The 24,811-nt window shown below is 43.2% G+C and overlaps 1 protein-coding gene across 1 annotated transcript in view; it reads right to left on the bottom strand.

The window, feature by feature from the left end:
• The window catches only part of LOC115082239 (carcinoembryonic antigen-related cell adhesion molecule 1-like), a gene marked incomplete at its 5' end in the record, with an annotated part of 70,705 nt that extends 69,276 nt beyond the window's left edge, over positions 1 to 1,429 (bottom strand). Inside the window, one exon of the mRNA XM_029586488.1 lies at positions 1,151 to 1,429. Within this exon, the coding sequence (XP_029442348.1) occupies positions 1,151 to 1,429 (279 nt within the window). The remainder of the gene's footprint in view (positions 1 to 1,150) is intronic.
• Between the last annotated feature and the right edge of the window lie 23,382 nt (positions 1,430 to 24,811).

Raw genomic sequence — 24,811 nt, 5'->3', positions numbered from 1 at the left:
TCAATAGGAAACAAGGACAGGGGCTCATATCCAACACAACACATAGAGCGAAACTGATTGTTTTATTTACACAACATCAGTGATGTTTCAATTTTAAAAGAAATTTTGTCAGGGCTACGTGGGTAAAATCAACTTTCTCCCCATCGGTGGTAGGTTAGATGAGAGTGCCTGGCCTCGTTTCCTTGAGCTTCTTTAGGTTTGCTTAGCATTCCCTGCTGGTTTCTTTCTATGCTAATCGTTTTGCCTCAGCTTTTGTTTGACACTTAGTTTGCTTTTTCCTCAGAGACCCTCAATAAGGCCATAGATTTGCGACATGCTTCACATTCCTTGTGCATGTTCTATGAAAGGATAATTGGAGGAGATGGAAGAAACTCAAGGGATTTTTCAATTGATATATGAATTTAAGTCAAATGCTCAGGCCAGAATTGAAAGACTTGCGTGCTCACTGAGGCAGTGAAAAGCGGCGTGCAAATCAAGTCAGAGTGTAAAGTCAGGCCGGTGCTGGAAGCACAGCTTGGGAGTTGTTTGCCACTACTGCAGGTGCTAAACTCCAGTTATACTGTGCTGCCACGGAGAGGGCTGCATCAGTAGCATGGGATCTTCTTAGTGTTTGGGTAATTGCCAGGTTCTTGTGGCCTGGTTTGGCCTCTGTTGGAAACAGGATGCTGGGCTTGATGGACCCTTGGTCTGACCCAGCATGGCAAGTTCTTATGTTCTTAGAGGTAGAAATTCAGCGGGCCATTGAGCAGAAAAGTTACTCAGGAGACGTTACCTGGATACCATGAGTCTGCCACTGCATACACCTGCCTAAAGTTAAAAAGAACAACACACTTTGGCTTAGGAGTGAGGTTTCTTTCTGCAATGGTGTTCACAAACTGAATTTGGAGAGACTCCCCACTCCAAAAGAACCCCGAGACCAGTCAGGATACTCCTCCCCTCAAAGGGAAATTTAGAGTACCATTTACAGTCCAAATATAATGTGAGGCTGGGATAAATTCAGTCACTCAGTCTAAACCTAGCTGTGACGATAGAGGTTTGCTTATGGCTCCCTGAGGGTTAATTTATACATTTTTAGGTCCATCTATGAGAAAAGAAAAATATAAAGTTGAACTGAAGCAAAGTCAGTGAGAGAGCAAGAATAAATACTTACAGTAAACGGTCAGGGTGTACGGGTCACTCATGTTGCTGCTAATAAGGTTAATGACCTCGCATTGATAACTGCCTGAGTCGGCGATGGAGACACTGGATATGGTTAGAGTTCTGTTATCTGGGGACAGGCTCATCCTGTCATTAGATGGGAGACTCTGTCTCTCTTTGTACCACAGGATTGTTTGGATAGTGCTGGAGGTGCCACATGTTAATGTTACAGAGTCTCTGTGCTCCACAGGCTGGGAGAGGCTGGCTGTGAGACTGGGTTTACCCAGAATTTCTGTAATCAAAGGAGAAGGAAGATAGTTACATCTTTACTAATTTAGGGGTGGATTTATCAAAATGCGGTAAGTACCGCATGCGATAGCAAAAGGGGCATGTTTTACGCTAATTACCTGTGCGAAGAGCTAAGCTAGTGCAAATTGCGATACCATTTCAGATTCTGCGATAAGTGCCAGACCTGTTGTATTACCTGCATTCAACCACTGGGGGACCATGTTTAAGGATCCCAGATGAGAGAGAGAGAGACTGGCCATAATATCATGGCCCATAGGCAGGTATTTGTATCCCTATGGTAGGCCCACCTAGTAACTCGAGGTGGGGATTAGGTAAGAGTGTAGGGGGTTAGGGGCCACTTTGACATTCTACGTGACACCTACGAACAGAACTGTGGTCTCTTGTGAAGATTTGCTGGCCTTCGGAGTGAGGAAACTCACTCCAAGATGAGATTTGGGCAAATTCCATCTTGGAGTGAGTTTCCTCACTCCGAAGGCCAGCAAATCTTCTCAAGAGACCACGGTTCTGTTCGTAGGTGTCACGTAGAATGTCAAAATAGGGATACAAATACCTGCCTATGGGCCATGATATTATGTCCAGTCTCTCTCTCTCTCTCTCTCTCTCAATTCAGCTGAACTTGGACTTACGGGAGACATGGCAATGAAACCTTACTGCACAGCCTAACGCATTTGAAAGAGGTGTAGTTACAGCTGTGCGATAGCTCAGGCTAACCCAGCCCATTCTCCATCCCTAGCTCCTCCTATTTTCGGAATTTGCATCGCACCATACAATATGGTGCGATCACATGCGATAAGCCCTTTAACGCATGCGAAAACACCTTATCGCATTTTGAAAAATGACCCCCTTAGTTTGAGAGATGGACAGACAATGATGGGGATGAAAGCAAAAGAGAGAGAAAAAAGCCTTCAGTTATCCATGAAGGAAGGGATTGAGACAGTGATAGGGATGAATGTTCAATCTCTATATATATAAAAAAAAAAAAGATACCACAGATAAATGACCTACTAGAGGAACTAAATCCCACTATATTCTGCATTACTGGAACATGGCTGAAAGACAGTGATAATGTCCTCCTAAACCAAATGGATAACCCAACCTAGGATATCTTTCACTTCCCCAGACACAAATGAAAAGGTGGGGGTCTCTTAATAATCTGCCAAAAGGACTCAAACTTAAACCCTACAAAATTGAGATAAACCCACCAAACGAGGTTGCAATACTAATCTCCACTTCTAAATATTGGTTTGATCTATAGCCCATCCGGAACACTCCAAAAAGACTGCTCACTTCTAATCAAAATCTTCACTAAAATGTTTCCAGGTCCACAATTATTGTAAACCGCTTTGTTCAATTGGTAAAACGGTACATAAATAAATAATTGTAGGAGACTTTAACCTACATGTAGACAACTCACCTAAATCTACATAAGAACATAAGAAAATGCCATACTGGGTCAGACCAAGGGTCCATCAAGCCCAGCATCCTGTTTCCAACAGTGGCCAATCCAGGCCATAAGAACCTGGCAAGTACCCAAAAACTAAGTCTATTCCATGTAACCATTGCTAATGGCAGTGGCTATTCTCTAAGTGAACTTAATAGCAAGTAATGGACTTCTCCTCCAAGAACTTATCCAATCCTTTTTTAAACACAGCTATACTAACTGCACTAACCACATTCGCTGGCAACAAATTCCAGAGTTTAATTGTGCGTTGAGTAAAAAAGAACTTTCTCCGATTAGTTTTAAATGTACCCCATGCTAACTTCATGGAGTGCCCCCTAGTCTTTCTACTATCCGAAAGAGTAAATAACCAATTCACATCTACCCGTTCTAGACCTCTCATGATTTTAAACACCTCTATCATATCCCCCCTCAGTCGTCTCTTCTCCAAGCTGAAAAGTCCTAACCTCTTTAGTCTTTCCTCATAGGGGAGTTGTTCCATTCCCCTTATCATTTTGGTAGCCCTTCTCTGTACCTTCTCCATCGCAATTATATCTTTTTTGAGATGCGGTGACCAGAATTGTACACAGTATTCAAGGTGCGGTCTCACCATGGAGCGATACAGAGGCATTATGACATTTTCCGTTTTATTCACCATTCCTTTTCTAATAATTCCCAACATTCTGTTTGCTTTTTTGACTGCCGCAGCACACTGCACCGACGATTTCAGTGTGTTATCCACTATGACACCTAGATCTCTTTCTTGGGTTATAGCACCTAATATGGAACCCAACATTGTGTAATTATAGCATGGGTTATTTTTCCCTATATGCATCACCTTGCACTTATCCACATTAAATTTCATCTGCCATTTGGATGCCCAATTTTCCAGTCTCACAAGGTCTTCCTGCAATTTATCACAATCTGCTTGTGATTTAACTACTCTGAACAATTTTGTGTCATCTGCAAATTTGATTATCTCACTCGTCGTATTTCTTTCCAAATCATTTATAAATATATTGAACAGTAAGGGTCCCAATACAGATCCCTGAGGCACTCCACTGTCCACTCCCTTCCACTGAGAAAATTGCCCATTTAATCCTACTCTCTGTTTCCTGTCTTTTAGCCAGTTTGCAATCCACGAAAGGACATCGCCACCTATCCCATGACTTTTTACTTTTCCTAGAAGCCTCTCATGAGGAACTTTGTCAAACGCCTTCTGAAAATCCAAGTATACTATATCTACCGGTTTACCCTTATCCACATGTTTATTAACTCCTTCAAAAAAGTGAAGCAGATTTGTGAGGCAAGACTTGCCCTGGGTAAAGCCATGCTGACTTTGTTCCATTAAACCATGTCTTTCTATATGTTCTGTGATTTTGATGTTTAGAACACTTTCCACTATTTTTCCTGGCACTGAAGTCAGGCTAACCGGTCTGTAGTTTCCCGGATCGCCCCTTGAGCCCTTTTTAAATATTGGGGTTACATTTGCTATCCTCCAGTCTTCAGGTACAATGGATGATTTTTCTAGATACTATGGAAGTCATGGGTTGGTCACAATTTGTATCCAACCCCACCCATAAAGTGGGAGACATCCTCGACCTAATTTTTGCCAATCTCAATAACCGCGTAATCAATTCTTCTCACAAAATATTGCCCTGGTCTGATCACCAGTTAATAAAGGCAGAGATAACACTCCTTACCACACAACAAACAAACAAACTCACATAGCAATCAATGCTTCATTTACAGAGAAAAGAAATATAGAACCTGAAACATTTGAAGAAACTATTAAAAATAAAATAACTGAGTTTGATCACGATAATGCCTCCTCCTCTTTTGACTCCTGGGATAAAATCATCAATGAAATCGCGGACACCCTATGCTTAATCCAGACAAAAACGTTTCAAAATGAAGGGAACACAACTAAACAAAAGAAACCTTGGTATAACAAAGAACTAAGTCACGCTAAACAGACCCTGAGAAAATCTGAAAAACAATGGAGAAAATTCCAATCTACAGAATCCCTAGAAAACCACAAATCCTTTTTCTCATCCACCTTTCTGATCGCTGACTCCTTGTGTTACTGGCTCAGACCTGCCGGGGTCCAAAGGAGTGCTCCCCCTGGAGCCACGCGGCCATCACCGGATTCGCCCTGCCTGCCTGCAAGCGACTCTAAAACCCGCCCACCCGATCGCATCAAATCCGGGGGCTGAAGGGATTCAAATAGTGGCGCCAAACGCAGGTACCTTCTTTTCTGATCCGCCTTTCTGACCGCTGACTCCTTGTGCTACCGGTTCAGACCCGCCGGGGTCCAAAGGAGTGCTCCCCCCAGAGACAAGCGGCCATCACCGGATTCGCCCTGCCTGCCTGCCTACAAGCGACTCTAAAACCCGCCCACCCGATCGCATCACATCTGGGGGCTGAAGGGATTCAAATCGCGGCGCCCAGCTCAGGCATTGCGCGGTGAAGGAGCGCGACTAAGGGGCATGCCCCTTAGTGTGCCCCTTTGTGCCAGCTTTGTGCCACTTTACAACCACCTCCCCCCACCCCCCGCTATCCTTGACTTCCTTGTACTTATGCAAATTTTTTCACGTATGCTAAGCTACCCTGTTCTGGAGTGCCCCCCACCCACGAGACACTGCTCCTTTTCCTCTGCTCTCTAATAGTACTCTTAATACAGTCCAGCAACCTTCTAGTAGAAATACTGTCCAGTCAAACTTATTTAAGGTATGCTTTCAGCATCCCCGCAGCCTTTAAAGCCTTCCATCGTCTGGCACACTCTCCCTCAACCTGTGTCCTTATTGGTTTTAGTCCTATTAATCTATAGTATTTCACGCCGGTTGATCCTCTACCTAAGCTCTCCCTCCCTACCCCCACATCCAGTACCATCCTCAGTGAAATGTGCCGTTTGTCCATACCCATTGTGCACCACATCCGCCTGCACAAAACTAACCCAACACACACACATCCCTCTACCTCCCGTAAATCATTAGTGCCCATTATGATCTCTCCTCTCATCCAATTTCTAGGCCTAGCCACACTAGCCATATCCTTCTTCAACATACAATCCATCCTCAAAAAAGCACCCATCCTCCATGACCTACTCACAGATGACAATCCAGACATATATGCCATTACTGAAACGTGGCTAAAAGACACTGATCATGTTTTCCTTAACCAACTCCCCCTATAGACCTATGACATTTTCTCTATCCCGCGATACAAAAAAAAGAGGTGGAGGATTACTCCTGGCTGCCAAGAAATACCTCAACCTTAAACTTCAACCCTCCCACCTCCCCCCACCCCAGATTAGAAATTAGTGTCTTTAAATCTAATACCCTTCAGCTCTGCCTCACCTATGCGCCCCCCCCCCCCCCCCCAGGTCTACTCGAACATGACCCATCTCCCACTGTTGAATTTATCGCAGACAACCTCAAGCCAGACACCCCTGCAATCATTCTCGGAGACTTTAATCTCCATGTGGACATCAGCCCTGCCACACCTGCTTCAGTTTGTCAATCAGGCCTACCACATCTTCTAGGTTCACCGTGATTTGATTCAGTCCATCTGAATCATTGCCCATGAAAACCTTCTCCATTATGGGTACCTCCCCAACATCCTCTTCAGTAAACACCGAAGCAAAGAAATCATTTAATCTTTCCGTGATGGCCTTATCTTCTCTAAACACGTGGACAATATGTCTTATTGCTAAAAAATGCATCTTGTTACGATGGATAGAGCCCATCCCCCCCTCCCCCACCAGGAGCCAGTGGGCTACTCTCATGACTGAGCTATTTCAGTTGGAATATGGTTCTATGTACAAACGCTTCTCCTCCAACAAGAAATACATTTTCCAACTCTCTACCACCTTCAATTAAGGTTCCTTCCCCATTTGATGGTCCTTGATTCTTCAGGACGAAGTATTTCTGTACCATGCCGTTTGGTACCCCACTTACTAGCAGCTGTTGGTTTGTTTTGCAAATAATCACAATTGTCTTTATACTTGTCTATATATGTCTGCATGTTTCCAGGTTACATCTTGGTTTGATATGATAGAGATTCTCTGTACGGGGGGGGGGGGGGGGGGGGGGACGAGTCTCAGTGTCAGCTCAAGGGTCAGGTTCAATCTGATCCCGTCTTTACTTTGATTCAAAGTGTATTCGAGGTGGATTGGATATGAATAAGCGGGAGGGTAACACTTAAAATATGTTGAAGTGTAAGTTTTACATTCATGGTTATGTTCATGGAATATGTATGTTTCTTCTTTTTATGCCTCAATAAAAGATAATTGTTATGAATGGGCACTGGTAGGTGTAGTGGACACCACCTACAGAGGTGTCTTAGGATGGAGAGTGTGGGAAATATAAGCTTTGCCAGCAGACCAATTTGGGGTTTAAACACTAACTTCCCTGACCTTTGCCTGAATAAAAGCATCACTTGTGCTTAAGTCTCTGCCTAGGAAAGGATACCTGACTGTCATGTATAATTAATCCTGTTAGCCTGAAAGTAGGGCTGGGTGTTCCCTGTAGCGTGTGGAGGCAAAGAACACACTTGAGGCAGCTCTCATAGCAGTCAGGTCAAAAGGACTTGAGCACAGTGTAGCACTCTCTTTTATTGTACATTCATACAAAGGCAGATGATGTGTCATTACATGATTGGCTATTTTCCCATAGCAACAGACGAGTCCCTACACTATTGGCTTTGGCTCAGGGGGTGTGCACGGATCATTTCATTGGCTGCTGAAATCTATACCTCCTGACTTTGTCCTGCCTCTGACTAAGGAACACCCAGCCCTACTTTCAGGCTATCAGGAATAATTATAAGCCAGAGAAATACATGAAGTCAGGTATCCTTTCCTAGGCAGAGACTTAAGCACAAGTGATGCTTTTATTCAGGCAAATGTCAGGGAGAAGGGAAGTTAAGTGTTTAAACCCTGATGAAATGGCTTGCTGGCAAGCGCATATTTCCCACATCTCACCCTTTCTGTTTTTGTTTAGGAAGCTCAATAAAGCTTTAGACCCTTACTGAAATCTGCTACGTCTTGGTATGGGCTGGAAATAGGGAAAGGGGGATTATGGAGAGAAGAAAGCTTATTCGGCGTGGTGTGCCAGCCACCGATGAGCTCCTGAATCTCCATATCACCCAGAGCTGGTGCAGGTGGTGTGCCAATGCTGCATGGCTCAGGATTCCCTATTAGGCATCTTACAAGACATCTTTATATCCGGGCTGAGAGCAAGGTTTCAATATGGATATGAGGTTGGGTATGCACTGAATACAGCATCACAGGCAAATAATTAAGATAATTACAGTAATTATAATAGAAATCACCCCTTTGAGACCAGAAATATCAGGGAGCCAGGACCATAGCCAGTCCCATGGAGAAGTTGGTATTCTGTCTGAAAATGGTTTCTATCTGCTCTATGGTATGTGTGAGGTTTGCTTTATAGTCTGATATGTACACACAGCAATGAGATCCAATTAATGCACAAACACCACCCTTTAAGGCTAAAATGTTGTCTAAGGTATAGCTGTTCTGTAATGCTACTTCTCTAATCTGAGAGACTTTTGTTGTGAGTAGTTTTAATGCATGGACTGTCTGATTAAATATGGCAGTCGTCCAGTTAGCTAGGATGTGTAAGTCTCTGTAATTCATATCTGTCCCCATTGGAGGAAACAGGCTTCTAGCTATCTGAGTTTCTGTATACTTTTCTATGGGATTATTTATCGCCTTCCTTTTGTTACGGAGCCTTGCTTTGGGTAAATTTTTGACTGCATAGTATGAGGGAAGGATGTAGCCTAAAGTGCATCTGTCTCTCCATCTTGGGGAAATGTACATATATGCTCTACGCCCACATAACATCCATATGTTTCCTAACAGATTAGTGGACATGTCATAGGTTATCATTTGGGCTATATAACTACAAAAGGTAAATCCTTCATCCTCTCTATACTTTCTGTACCTGCTTGGGTCTCCCACTGCACATCCTGAAATCTGCCAATTGCATACATATGTGGTATAACTATGCAAGTGTTCAGTGATTAATACAAAGGTTCGGTTACAATATGGATATTTCCCACCTGAATTCCCTTTCCATCCCCTGTATCATAGTCCCAACAAAGAGCGGCAGTCTCTTGAATACGGCTACCAATGTGTAGTATGGTATTATTAACCGGAGAGTTAATGAAAACACCTCTCTGTAAAGGATAATTAGTCCATACTGTAAGGTTAAATGGTACAGCATGCATCAGTAGTTCTCCGTAGGCTTGGGTTGGCATGTGTGCGCAGATCCAACAGTCTGTTCGATTCAACAGGTGTGAAAAGTTCTGTGCAGAGGATGTACATGTTGTCCTGTCAGAGTCCTTGTTCTGAAATCGCCATAGCTGGAGAAATAAGGCAAAGGATGAGGATGCAGAACACAATTGTTAATGAGTTGGCATTCAGGCAAGAAAAAGCGGCTAATAAGTTCTCTGGAGTTTTCTCAAGGCCTTGCTGTTCTAAGAGTTGTGCAGATTGGTTGGATATGGCCTTGATCTGTCCCCAGGTCATGTGGTGCTGCTTTTTGCAAGGAGTCCGATCTCTGTCCTTCTGAGGGCTGTGGAGGCTCAGGGAGAAGTTGGGATCGGGTCCTGTAGACCTGGACACCTTTCCATCTTTCCACGGCTTGATATACCTGTGGAAGCAAGCAGAGAAACATATCCTCGTTCCCCATTTTAAGGGAACGGGACTGTACCAGACATTAAATATTCTATACAAAACTGATGGCTTTGGGTGACTAACCCTAGTCCCATAATGATTACTCATGGCTGTGGTCTTAAATTTATTTAAAGTGATTTAAAACAATACTTTGTTCAGCCAGTCCTGTTTAGGGGAAAATCCAGGGGCAATCCCCCCTTTTTCTTTTTGTTTGGTCCAGAGCTCTTAAGGGTATGATTTGCTCTCTCCACAATGGCTTGCCCTGTGGTGTTGTAGGGGATGCCAAATAAGTATTTAATGTTCAATTATTGACAAAATTCATGCAAAGAAATGGCTGCAGTAAGCAGAGCCATTATTAGTTTTCAGGACAGAGGGTAGCCCCATTATCAAGAAAGTTTTTATGCAGTGATCAATTTTCATTCAGTAAAATAGCAATAAATGTAAATTAATCATTTAAAGGAAAAGTCATTTGCAGTAAGCTGAATCAGAAATGACAAGTATATTAGACATTACATTAAACATATGTTACACAAGACTGACACATATTCATTCATCTTGCAAATATTCATTTACACAAAACTGACACATATTCATCCATCCTGCAAATATTTCTTGCATCAAGACAGACAACAGATAACACATAATATGAGCTAAAAATCTTATCAAAAAGTTATCAAAAACAAAATTAGATCAAGGATCAAAAATCAAAAGTCAAAAGGTGTTAGAAAAATGTTAAAATAAACTGCAAAGTGTTCATCTTCACATCTCCTCATGGCAGTGTCAATCTGGAAAATATTAAAAACTGGCATACAGCAAAAAATTTACTAAGGTAAGGATAAAAGTGAAATTCTTACTTTTTTAACCTTGGAGAATCAATTCTATCATTCAATTTAATAAAATCAATTTGGATTTGCAAGAAAAGGTTTGGGAGGGATTGCTTTATATGTAGCAACCTCTGTCAGTAAAAATTTCAAGGTTCAGAATTCTGTATAAAATTTGTGAAAAAGAAAATAAAACTGAAGTGTCCTTAAGACATGAGGACCGCAGATCTGAAAAATAGAAACTATTATACAACAGAATTATTAAAACAATAATATAAATATAATATAACTTGTAGAATAACATAGCGCCTCCTAGTGGAGACCCCATCATTACTTTATAGAATGCAACTATTGTTCCAGGTTGCAATCAATAATACTCTGAGCTTAAATTCAATGTGGAATATCAGAATAGAATTTCTTCATATAATTATTAGAATAGGACATTAAACACGCTGTTTGCTCAGCTCTGTCTGCTGCATGCTAAAGTGACTGTAACTACTATTAATCTGTCTGAGTTATAACATATATAAACTAGAGAGAGAAACTGCAGTACTAAGTCCAGTTTTTTTTTCTCTTCAAAAGTTCTCCCTCCCTCCCCCATGAGTGGCAAGCAAGAGTTACAGTAAAGGGGGGGGGAGGAGCAGTGTTTCTCAAAAGAAAAGAACTGCACCCAAGGAGTTAATCCTTCAGTCAATAGGAACTTAAAGATAGCATTGTTTAACAAATCAACCAGAGACAATGGCTTGGCAAGTTCTTGTTGATTTCTTGCAGACATGCTGATTCCTTGCAGACAGGTACTATTTTTCTCCTGTAGGGCAAATTACAATAAAAATAGAAGTTCTGTGCACTGGCAATACAAGCTATAAACTTAAATCTCAGAGAAATGGAGTCATTTTAAATGTGAGCCAAATAAACTTTGCAAAAGGGAAACTTTCACATGTAATTTACACAGAATATTATTTAAATCTCAGTACAGTTTTAACATAAGCTCTGCATACACTTTGTGGGGGAAAATACTCTCAAAGTATGCAGATTTTTTGTAACTGAATTCAAATAGAAATAACCTCCAAATCCCATTTAAAAAACATACCTCCATCAGACCTATCAGAGAGTCCTACAGAGACTCATTACAGGTGCCTCCTGCAAAAACCTTTAACCATAGGACTCTCAGAGACAGGGCTTTCTCTACAGCAGGACCTACCTTGTGGAATTCTATCCCACCAGAACTGAGACAGGAACCTTGCCTCCCCACTTTCAGAAAAAGACTTAAAACCTGGCTATTCTTGAAAGCCTTTCCAGACACCAACTGAACCCACTCTCAACTCAAGCAACTAAGAACTCCCGTCAGGGTAATCAACAACCTTTGACAACTCAATAATGTTCTCTCTTTTTTTTTTTTTTTTTTTTAATGAGGCAGGTTTTATTTACCTTGGTTTTATTTACCTTGGTCATTCTTTTGTTATCTCAGTGTTAATCTCTCTTTTGCCTTCTCTTCATTCCAAGTTGCATTTTATCCCTGTTTTATTGTAACTGCTACCTTATTCTTCTATCACATGTTAATGTTTTTAAGTTATTAAGTATTTATTCTGTTGTCACACCTTGTTATTTGTAAACCGGCATGATGCGACTCCCATCGCGAATGCCGGTATATAAGAAATTTAAATAAATAAATAAAATAAATACTCCTTAAGCATGCAGTCCCTCTGCAACTGAACATCGAAGACCAGGAGAAACCATTTTTTCCAAATTTGTACTGTTTGTTAAGAGAAACCATTTTTTCCAAATTTGTACTGTCTGTAAAGAGAAACCATTTTTTTTTTCATAGTGATATTTTCTTTGCTTGTAACGCAGGAGTCTAATTAAATCCTTTTTTTCATATTGATATTTTCTTTGCTTGTAACGCAGGAGTGCAGCTGTCTGGCCCAAGGTCTTATATGCTGATTTCTTTGAAGACCTGGGGGCATAGCCACTGCTCATGGCACTCAACTCTATTGCTGCCACACCTAGTTCTTTGTTTCTTTCTGTAATGGGAAAGGCTTGAATCCCTTTCAATAATTCCTCCCTTGTGAGATTTCCATGTTCTAGGTGGAATCCCATGCTGACCGCGGCACATAAATTGTTACCGGGAGCAGTGGTCTGAGATGGTAATTTACCTGCACAAATTGATGATGCAGAATTAATGACTGTCTCAGGCAATGACAAATGGGTATACAGGGAGTGGTTGGTGGGGGAAGGGGGTTGCAGGCAAGATGGAGGAAGGCTAGTTTTTCTGACCTCAGTGTTTTCTATTTCCTGGGGCCTTTTCTCTGAGATGGACGCAGAGGAAGCCACAGGAGCCATGTGAGTGTGTGTCCCCAGATGTTCTATCTCATTTTCTGTCCCCCTTTGTTCATGGTTCTTTTCTGTGATGGGGAAGGCTTGAAGTCCTTCTAATAATTCTTCTTCTGTAAAGTTTTCTTTCTGCGGTTTCTGCTGAAATTCAATGCTAATCGCCCCACCCAGGCCAGGTCTTGGCTCTATTGTTCTCAAGGGTTGCTTTTCTAAAGAAATGGGGAAGGTGTGAATGGGCTTGGGTGTGGGCATGGAGAGCTGATACAAAGAATTTGCTGTCTCTGAGGGAGACTGAGCATAAGATGGGGGAAGGGTATTCTGATTAAGCCTGCCTGCTTCTAAAAGCACATGGTTTGAAACTGCTGTCTTGGAACCTTTTTTTTCCATGTGTTCGATGGCCTCTGTACATTTTTGCCAGATTAATCTTTGCTTTATGGGAGCTCTGGGAGCCGTATGAAGACAATTGCCGATTAGAATCCATTCCTGGGTATTTAGAGTTCCAGCCTCCGAATACCAAGGGCAACGGCAAGCTATTTCACTTATTAATTTTTCTAAGTCCCCCAGGCTGACTTGCGCTATTTTTCTTCTGGTGATGAAATAATGATTATTGATGATTTGCTGCAGCTCCCTGGCATGTAGCCTCTGCTGTACAGTCAAATCACTGCCCATGCTTACGAGTGTGGGGAACAAACTTGCTGAGAAATACTTTAAAAATACTAAGAAGTACTTTTTTTAAATTATTACGATTGCAAATCTGTTGAACGGTACGTACCTTTAAGCTATGACCAGCCGAAATAAGCATGGAGTTTATCATCACGGTCGGGGTTCACCAGATGTAGCGTGTGGAGGCAAAGAACACACTTGAGGCAGCTCTCATGGCAGTCAGGTCAAAAGGACTTGAGCACAGTGTAGCACTCTCTTTTATTGTACATTCATACAAAGGCAGATGATGTGTCATTACATGATTGGCTACTTTCCCATAGCAACAGACGAGTCCCTACACTATTGGCTTTGGCTCAGGGGGTGTGCACGGATCATTTCATTGGCTGCTGAAATCTATACCTCCTGACTTTGTCCTGCCTCTGACTAAGGAACACCCAGCCCTACTTTCAGGCTATCAGGAATAATTATAAGCCAGAGAAATACATGAAGTCAGGTATCCTTTCCTAGGCAGAGACTTAAGCACAAGTGATGCTTTTATTCAGGCAAATGTCAGGGAGAAGGGAAGTTAAGTGTTTAAACCCTGATGAAATGGCTTGCTGGCAAGCGCATATTTCCCACAGTTCCCTAGTCAGAGGCAGGACAAAGTCAGGAGGTATAGAATTCAGCAGCCAATGAGATGATCCGTGCACACCCCCTGAGCCAAAGCCAATAGTGTAGAGACTCGTCTGTTGCTATGGGGAAAGTAGCCAATCATGTAATGACACATCATCTGCCTTTGTATGAATGTACAATAAAAGAGGGTGCTGAATTGTGTTCAACTCCTTTTGACCTGCCTGCCATGAAAGCTGCCTGAAGTGTCTTCTTTGCCACCATATTCAACACCTGGTGACCCTGACGTGATGGTATACTCCCTGCTCATTCGGCTGGTCAAAGCCTAGGTACGTACCGTTCAACAGATTTGCAATCGTAATATTTTTAAAAAGTACTTTTTAGTAATTTTTAAGTATTTTTCAGCAAGTTTGTTCCCCACATTCGTGAGCATGGGAAGTGATTTGACTGTACAGCAAAGGCTACATGCCAAGGAGCTGCAGAAAATAATCAATAATCATTATTTCATCACCAGAAGGAAAAAAGCACAAATCAGCCTGGGGGACTTAGAAAAATTAATAAGTGAAATAGCTTGCCGTTGCCCTTGGTATTCAATGGAGGCGGGAACTCCGAATATCCAGGACTGGATTTTAATAGGCAATTGTCTTCATACGGCTCCAAGGTCCCCAATCAGGCAGTTATTGTTATGGCAAAAATGTACAGAGGCCATAGAGCACATGGGGATAAAAAGTCTCAAACAATCTTCAAACCATGTGCTTTTAGAAGCAGGCAGACATACCCTTCCCCCATCTTATGCTCAGTCTCCCTCAGAGACAGCAAATTCTTTGTATCAGCTCTCCATACCCAAGCCCATTCACACCTTCCCCACTTCTTTAGAAAAGCAACCCTTGAGAACAATTGAACCACAACCTGGCCTGGGTGGGGCGATTAGCATTGAATTTCAGCAGAAACAGCAAAAAGAAAGCCTTACAGAAAAAGAGTTGTTGGAAGGACTTCAAGCCTTCCCCATCACAGAAAAGAACCATGAACAAAGGGGGACAGAAAATGAAATAGAACATCTGGGGACACACACTCACATGGCTCCTGTGGCTTCCTCTGCGTCCACCTCAGAGAAAAGGCCCCAGGAAACTGAAAACACTGAGGTCAGAAAAACTAGCCTTCCTCCATCTTGCCTGCAACCCCCTTCCCCCACCAACCACTCCCTGTACCCTCATTTGCCATTGCCTGAGACAGTCATTGATTCTGCATCATCAATTTGTCCAGGTAAATTACCATCTCAAACCACTGCTCCCGGTAACAATTTATGTGCCGCGGTCAGCATGGGATTTCATCTAGAACATGGAAATCTCACAAGAGAGGAATTATTGAAAGGGATTCAAGCCTCTCCTATTACAAAAGGGATTAAAGAGCTGGGTGTGGCAGCAATAGAGTTGAGTGCCGCCCGGAGTGCCATGAGCAGTGGCTATGCCCACAGGTCTTCAAAGAAATCAGCGTATAAGACCTTGGGCCAGGCAGCTGCACTCCTGCGTTACAAGCAAAGAAAATATCAATATGAAAAAAATGATTTAATTAGACTCCTGCGTTACAAGCAAAGAAAAAATCACTATGAAAAAAATGATTTAATTATACACTTCAATGACCTATTGCAGTCCAGATTAAACAGAGTAATTGCACAGACAGTACAGATTTGGAAAAAATGGTTTCTCTTGGTCTTCGATGTTCAGTTGCAGAGGGACTGCATGCTTAAGGAGTAGTTTCTCTTTGAATTCAGTTACAAAAAATCTGCATACTTTGAGAGTATTTTCCCCCACAAAGTGTATGCAGAGCCTTATGTTAAAACTGTACTGAAATTTGAACAATTGCTGTGTGAATTTCATGTGAAATGTTCACTTCTTGCAAAGTTAATTTGGCTCACATTTAAAATGACTCCATTTCTCTGAGATTTAAGTTTATAGTTTGAATTGCCAGCGCACAGAACTTGGATTTTTACTGTGATTCTCCCTAAAGTAAATTAAGATAGAATCTGTCTGCAAGAAATCAGCAAGCCCTTGCCAGCCATTGTTCCTGGTTGATGTTATAAACAATGCTATCTTTCAGTTCCTATTGACTGAAGGATTAACTCCTTGGGTGCAGTTCTTTTCTTTTGAGAAACACTGCTCCTCCCCCCCCCTTTACTGTCTTTCTGTTAACTCTTGCTTGCAACTCATGGGGGAGGGAGGGAGAACTTTTGAAAGGAAAAAAAAACTGGACTTAGTCCTGCAGTTTCTCTCTCTAGTTTCTATATGTTATAACTCAGACAGACCTGCTGATCCAAATCTTTTCCCTCAACTTTCAATGCATTCCTGCACTAGCCCTTCCTCGTCTCACTCTCTTTCTGTTAATCTTTTAATACTTTCAAACATACTTTCAAACTTCGTTAATACTGAACTGAGATTACTGTACAGCGTGTTTAATTTCCTATTCTAATAATTATAAGAAGAAATTCTATTCTGATATTCCACATTGAAAGTAAGCTCAGAGTATTATTGATTGCAACCTGGAACAATAGTTGCATTCAATAAAGTAATGATGGGGTCTCCACTAGGAGGCACTATGTTATTCTACAAGTTATATTATATTATTGTTTTAATAATTCTGTTGTATAATACTTTTTATTTTTCAGGCCTACAGACCTTCTGTCTTAAGGAAACTTCAGTTTTATTTTCTTTTTCACAAAATTTTTACAGAATTCTGAACCTTAAAATTTTTACTAACAGAGTTTGCTACATATAAAGCAATCCCTCCCAAGCCTTTCTTGCAAATCCAAATTGATTTTATTAAATTGAATGATAGAATTGATTCTCCAAGGTTAAAAAAGTAAGAATTTCACTTTAATCCTTACCTTAGTAATTTTTTGCAGTATGCCAGTTTTTGATATTTTCCAGATTTACAGCCTTCCTGCCATGAGGAGATGTGAAGGTGAACACTTTGCAGTTTATTTTAACATTTTTCTAACACCTTTTGACTTTTGATCCTTGATCTAATTTTGTTTTTGATAACTTTTTGATAAGATTTTTAGCTCATATTATGTGTTATCTGTTGTCTGTCTTGATGCCAAGAAGACTATGAATGAATATTTGCAGGATGGAAGAATGTGTCAGTTTTGTGTAAATTAATATTTGCAGGATGAATGAATATATGTCAGTCTTGTGTAACATATGTTTAATGTAATGTCTAATATACTTGTCATTTCTGATTCAGCTTACTACAAATGACTTTTCCTTTAAACGATTACTTTACATTTATTGCTATTTTACTGAATGAAAATTGATCACTGCATAAAAACTTTCTTTATAATGGGATTACCCTCTGTTCTGAAAAATGGCTCTATTTACTGCAGCCATTCCTTTGCATGAATTTTGTCAATAATTGAACATTAAGGGGCGGATTTTCAGAGCCCTGCTCGCGTAAATCCGCCCAAAACCGGGCGGATTTACGCGAGCAGGGCCCTGCGCGCCGGTAAGCCTATTTTACATAGGCCTACCGGCGCACGCAGAGCCCCGGGACTCGCGTAAGTCCCGGGGTTTTCGGAGGGGGCGTGTCGGGGGGCGTGTCGGGGGCGGGTCCGAATCGCGCAGCGTTTTCGGGGCGTGTCGGGAGCGTTCCTGGGGCGTGGCTACGGCCCGGGGGTAGGCAGCGCGGCTCGGCGCGCGCCGGCTATACAAAATCCATAGCCTTGTGTGCGCCGATCCAGGATTTTAGTGGATATGCGCGGCTCCGCGCGTATCTACTAAAATCCAGCGTACTTTTGTTTGCGCCTGGAGCGCAAACAAAAGTAGGCTATTCGCGCTCCTTTTAAAATCCACCCCTAAATACTTATTTGGCATCCCCTACAACACCACAGGGCAAGCCATTGTGGAGAGAGCCAACCATACCCTTAAGAGCTCTTGACCAAAAAACAAAAAGGAGGGATTGCCCCTGGACTTCCCACTAAGAAGGACTGGCTGAACAAAGTATTGTTTAAATCATCTAAACATATCAGGTTCACATAAGACCACAGCCATGAGTAATCATTATGGGACTAGGGTTAGTCACCCACAGCCATGAGTAATCATTATGGGACTAGGGTTAGTCACCCACAGCCATCAGTTTTGTATAGAATATTTAATGTCTGGTACGGTCCTGTCCCCTTATCATAGGGACGAGGATATGTTTCTGTGCTTGTTTCCACAGGTATCAAGCTATGGAGAGATGGAAAGGTGTCCAGGTCTACAGGACCCGATCCCAAACTTCTCCCTGAGCCTCCACAGCCCTCAGAAGGACAGAAACCGGACTCCTCACAAAAAGCAGCACCACATGACCTGGAGACAGATCAAGGCCCTATCCAACCAATCTGCACAACTCTTAGAACAGCAAGGCCTTGAGAAAACTCCAGAGAACTTATTAGCCGCCTTTTCTTGCCTGAATGCCAACTCATTAACAATTGTGTTCTGCACCCTCATCTTTTGCCTTATTTCTCCAGCTATGGCGATTTCAGAACAAGGACTCTGACAGGACAACATGTACATCCTCGATGCACAGAACTTTTCACACCTGTTGAATCGAACAGACTGTTGGATCTGCACAAACATGCCAACCCAAGCCTGCGGAGAACTACTGATGCATGCTGTACCATTTAACCTTACAGTATGGACTAATTATCCTTTACAGAGAGGTGTTTTCATTAACTCTCCAGTTAATAATACCATACTACACATTGGTAGCCGTATTCAAGAGACTGCCGCTCTTTGTTAGGACTATGATATAGGGGATGGAAAGGGAATTCAGGTGGGAAATATCCATATTGTAACTGAACCTTTGTATTAATCACTGAACACTTACATAATTATACCACATATATGTATGCAATTGGCAGATTTCAGGATGTGCAGTGGGAGACCCAAGCAAGTACAGAAAGTATAGAGGGGATGAGGGATTTACCCTTTGTAGTTATATAACCCAAATGATATGAATTACAGAGACTTACACATTCTAGCTAACTGGACGACTGCCATATTTAATCAGACAGTCCATGCATTAAAACTACTCACAACAGAAGTCTCTCAGATTAGAGAAGTAGCATTACAGAACAGCTATACCTTAGAAACCATTTTAGCCTTAAAGGGTGGTGTTTGTGCATTAATTGGATCTCATTGCTGTGTGTACATATCAGACTATAAAGCAAACCTCACACATACCATAAAGCAGATAGAAACCATGGTTGCTGATGCACCACTTTCAGACAGAATACCAACTTCTCCTTGGGACTGGCTATGGTCCTTGCTCCCTGATATTTCGGGTCTCAAAAGGGTGATTTCTATTATAATTACTGTAATTATCTTAATTATTTGCCTGTGATGCTGTATTCAGTGCATACCCAACCTCATATCCATATTGAAACCTTGCTCTCAGCCCGGATACAAAGATGTCTTGTAAGATGCCTAATAGGGAATCATGAGCCCTGCAGCGTTGGCACACCACACTGCACCAGCTCTGGGTGATATGGAGATTCAGGAGCTCATCGGCAGCTGGCACACCACGTCGAATCAGCTTTCTTCTCTCCATAATCCCCCTTCCCCTATCTCCAGCCCATACCAAGACATAACAGATTTCAGTAAGGGTCTAAAGCTTTATTGAGCTGCCTAAACAAAAACAAAAAGGGTGAGATGTGGGAAATATAAGCTTTGCCAGCAGACCAATTTGGGGTTTAAACACTAACTTCCCTGACCTTTGCCTGAATAAAAGCATCACTTGTGCTTAAGTCTCTGCCTAGGAAAGGATACCTGACTGTCATGTATAATTAATCCTGTTAGCCTGAAAGTAGGGCTGGGTGTTCCCTAGTCAGAGGCAGGACAAAGTCAGGAGGTATAGAATTCAGCAGCCAATGAGATGATCCGTGCACACCCCCTGAGCCAAAGCCAATAGTGTAGAGACTCGTCTGTTGCTATGGGGAAAGTAGCCAATCATGTAATGACACATCATCTGCCTTTGTATGAATGTACAATAAAAGAGGGTGCTGAATTGTGTTCAACTCCTTTTGACCTGCCTGCCATGAAAGCTGCCTGAAGTGTCTTCTTTGCCACCATATTCAACAGAGAGAAACAGGAATGCAGTAGTGTCTAGTTGCCAGCTGGGGCAGGCAGGAAGTGGATTCTAATGGGAACTGTGAAGGTGGGAACTGGCTAGAGGGAGTCTAATACAGGCTGGAGGAATCTGATACAAGGTGCATGGAGGTAAGGGTGAACTTGAAATACTGGAACAGCATGGAGGTATGTATGAAAGTGAATGCAGGTAAAGGTGAACAGAAAACTGGAACTGGGTGCTGGTAAGGATGAATTCAAGAAGCGTGCAGGTAAGAGTGATACTGACTGGAGGTATAAGTGACTGGACTGAGGGATCCCAGGGAAACAAGACTGACAAAGAACTAGACAGACAAACCAGGACAGCACTAACACTGAACATGAAACATATAAGCCCGAAGGCAGCAGAACAAGGCACAAGCCAGAAGGCAGTAAGGTAAGACAGGGGGCCCGAAGACAGCAGGGCGAGACAGGGGGTCCGTAGGCAGCAGGGCACGACAGGGAGCCCGAAGGCAGCAGGGCAAGGCAGAAGCCCCGAAGGCCACTAAGCAAGGCAGAAGACCCGAAGGCCACACACAGGCAGGCAGAGGGCCCGAAGGCTACACACAGCAAGGAGGCTAGAGTAGGGAGCCCAGACGAGCTCGATGCCGAAGCACCGAGGTAACTGCTAGGCAGGGTTATAAAGGAAGTCTGGGATATAGAGTAGACAGGGCGGGAGGACTGGGCCAGCCAGGAGAGCATGCTCGTGGGGGACCTCTGGTGGTGATGTGGCTGCGTAGCAGCCATGGTCGTAACACTACCCCCCTCTTTAAGGCCTCCTCTTCCTCCTGGGTCCCAACTCTGCAGGGGACACTTCGTGATAGCAAATCCAAACTCCTCTGAAGATGGTGTGACAAATACAACCCCCTTCCCGGGATGGCAGAACAGTCCTAAACCCTTTCAGGGGTGAGTGGGCAGGGTCAAACCCCTCCTGGGGTGACAAGGCAGACCATTACCCCTCCTGGGGTGGCAAGGCAGTCCATAACCCCTCCTGGGGCAGCAAAGCAGTCCATAAACCCTTCTGGGGTGACCAAACAGTCTCGGACCCCTCCTGGGGCAAAGTGGAAGGCTCAGATCTCTCCTGGGGCAAAGCGGCAGGCTCAGACCCCCTCCTGGGGCAAAGCGGCAGGCTCAGACCCCTCCTGGCACGACAGGGCAGGCTCAAACCCCGCCTGGGGTGACGAGGCTGTCTCAGACCCTGCCTGGGGCAGTCGGGCAGGCTCAAACCCCGCCTGGGGTGACAAAACAGTCTCAAGCCTCTCCTGGGGCGACCAAACAGGTGCAGATCCCTCCTGGGGCAGCAAAGCAGCAGGCTCAGACCCCTCCTGGGGTGGCAGGGCCAGTTCGGACCCCTCCTGGGGCGGCAAGGCTGGTTCAGACCTCAGGAAAATGGAGTCTGTTATGGGTTGTTCATCAGTTGTGGGAGTAATAGTGCTGGATCGAAAGGAGGATAAAGATGGAACAGCTGAGGACCTTGTAAACAGAGATGGATTCTTGAAACCTGGATCATGGTTCCCTGGTTCTGTGGTATGGACTCGCAGCTTATTGAAGGAACAAGCAGCTCTGGATCTTCTTGGAACACAGGTCGTTAATAGTGAGTGAGCTGCAGCTGTGGGAAGCAAAGTTCTACTAAGGTTAATTAGTTCCCTCTGCTTTTGTTTCTGAGACTCTAGAGTGGAAGTCCTAGAAGTCTTCTTGACCAGGTGAGTTTTAGGATTTTCTGAAATATAAGTTGCTTTTTCGTAAGAAGTTTTATGAAATGATGTGCTGGAATTCTCTGTTTGCAAACTGCCAATGGTGAAAACATTCTTAGTTGGGCCAGAAGCAGGACATAGTGTAATAAAACTGGCTGAGTTTTCTAGAGAAACAGATGGCCCGTTAGCTGTGCAGCGGGGGCAGGGTTTGCCTGGAGGCAAAAGGCATGGAATACAAGAGCAGGTCCACCATCCTGGTCTAGGAGTATAAAAGAAACGTTCTTCTTGTGATAGCTGCTGCATGCTCATTGTTCCTGATCTGGGAGCTGACAAGCAAGACAGTTCTGGTAAGTAAGAAAATTCAGGGTTTGACAAGATGGACAGGTAAAAACCCGTGGAGACTCACCGGACGGATATACAGTCCTTTCTCTCCGTCTGGAGGTGGATGGCTTCGGCATGCTGTTACAAATGGGCACTGGTAGGTGTAGTGGACACCACCTACAGGGGTGTCTCAGGGTGGAGAGAGACAGGAATGCAGTAGTGTCTATTTGCTGGCTGGGGCAGGCAGGAAGTGGATACTAACGGGAACTATGAAGGTGGGAACTGGCTAGAGGGAGTCTAATACAGGCTGGAGGAATCTGATACAAGGTGCATGGAGGTAAGGGTGAACTTGAAATACTGGAACAGCATGGAGGTACGTATGAAAGTGAATGCAGGTAAAGGTGAACAGAAAACTGGAACTGGGTGCTGGTAAGGATGAATTCAGGAAGTGTGCAGGTAAGAGTGATACTGACTGGAGGTATAAGTGACTGGACTGAGGGAACCCAGGGAAACAAGACTGACAAAGAACTAGACAGACAAACCAGGACAGCACTAACACTGAACATTCTTTTCTTTCTTTTAATTCTTTTAATATACTGATGCTCAAGACAAAGTCTTATCTTACCGGTTTACAGTATAACCAGGGGAAAACCAATAACAAGAAAAGAGAAAGTTACAATGAACAGGGATTACAATACAGGACAATTGAAAGAGAATTAGTTTAACAAAGCTCTCCTAAGAGTAAAGTGAACTAGTAAACAATTGATTTTCATGGGCAATTAATTTGGTGGCTAAATTAACTGAGTGGTTCAAGCATAACAGTTCCTTTCTATGATAGGTGGAGGAGGCAAAGGGATATAGCTTGTTGGGGAGTGCATTTGTCAGGGGAAGGCTTGAGAGAACAGCCAGGTTTTCAGTTTCTTTCTAAAGGAGAGCAGACATTGTTCCTGGCGAAGCTCTGCGGGAAGTGTGTTCCATAGCTGTGGTCCCGTGGTGGACAGTGCTCGTTTTTGGAAGGACTTGTGAATGAAAGATTTGTAAGGGGGTGCCTGGAGAGTTCCTTTGTGTGCGGATCTAATCAGCCTGTTGGAAGTATGGAGTTGGAGTGAGATTATGAGTTGGAGTGAGGTATGCTGGTAGATGGTTTTATGGATGATGGTCAAAGTCTTGAACAGTATTCTATAGTGGATGGGGAGCCAATGTAGGTTTTTCAGTATTGGTGTGATGTGGTCTTTACGTCGAGAATTAGTGAGGATCCTGGCTGCGGCATTTTGTAGCACCTGTAGCGGTTTAGTTGTGGAGGCGGGGAGGCCGAGCAGTAGCGTGTTGCAGTAGTCAGTCTTTGAAAATAGTATGGCTTGGAGGACTGAATGGTAATCATGAAAGTGCAGGAGAGGTCTTAGCTGTTTTAGAACATGTAGCTTATAGAAGCATTCCTTTGTGGTGTTGTGGATGAATTTTTTGAAGTTCATTCTGGTGTCCAGAATAGCACCGAGGTCTCTCTCTTGAGTTGTTGATGGTAAGATTGGGTTGCAGGCGAGGGGGTTGTTCTCGTTAGGAGTGATGACGAGGAGTTCAGTTTTGGAAGTATTAAGAACCAGGTTGAGACTAGAGAGTAGGAGGTTGATGGAGTGAGGCAGCTGTTCCAGAAGTTTAGGGTGCTGGAGAGGGGGTCCGTGATGGGGATTAAGATCTGGACATCGTCGGCGTAGATAAAGTGTGTAAGGTTGAGACTTTCTAGTAGCTGGCCTGGCATAGAGGTCGCAGATAGATATTAAATAGGGTAGGGGATAAAGAGGAGCCCTGGGGAACTCCTTGATTGGAGTGGACGGGGTGGGATTCTTTCTCATTTATTCTGACTTTGTAGTGCCGATTGTGGAGGAAGGATTTGAACCAGATGAGTGCAGATCCTGTGATACCGATTTCTGCTAGCCGGTTGATGAGGATTGAATGATTTACTGTATCAAACGCTGCTGAGATGCGAGAAGAGCCAGAAGGTAAGATTGGCCTTTGTCAAAACCCATCAGGATTTTGTCAGTTAGCGAGAGTAAGAGTGATTCCTTGTTTAAGCGTTTCCGGAAACCGAATTGAGAGGGATAAAGAATGTTATGGGAGTCAAGTTAATCTATGAGTCGGTTGTTGACCAGTTTTTCCATTAGCTTGGTGATAAATGGTAAGTTGGCAATGGCAATGGGGCAGAAGTTTACCAGGTTGGCTGGATCCAAGTTAGGTTTTTTTAATAGTGGTTTTAGAGAAGCTGTTTTTAAAGCATCCGGGATGGCTCCTTGGGTAAGGGAGCAATTTATAATGTTGTCCGGAGGTTTGGCTATGGTGTTAGGGATGGTCAATAGGAGTTTGGTAGGTATCTGGTCTGATGGATGAGACGAAGGCTTCATTTTCTTGATTATAGATTTGATCTCCATTGAGGATGTGAGTTCGAATGATTCTAGTATCGGTTTATTGGTGGATAGGGAAGGGTTTAGAGCAGGAGGAAGCTGGATGTTTGATGTGGTTATAGTAGTGGTCATTTTGCGAGTACATTTTTTTGATCTTGTTGTCTAAGAATAAGGCCAATTCCGTAGATTTGTTTTGGGCTTCTTTTTCTGGGATGATTGGAGGAACAGGTGTAGTGAGGGCTGCGACATATGAGAATA

This window comes from Rhinatrema bivittatum, unplaced genomic scaffold (genome assembly GCF_901001135.1).
Source record: "Rhinatrema bivittatum unplaced genomic scaffold, aRhiBiv1.1, whole genome shotgun sequence".
NCBI classification, from domain to species: domain Eukaryota; kingdom Metazoa; phylum Chordata; class Amphibia; order Gymnophiona; family Rhinatrematidae; genus Rhinatrema; species Rhinatrema bivittatum.
Note: the sequence above shows the minus strand (reverse complement) of the source record. Positions and strands in the feature narration are given on the sequence as shown.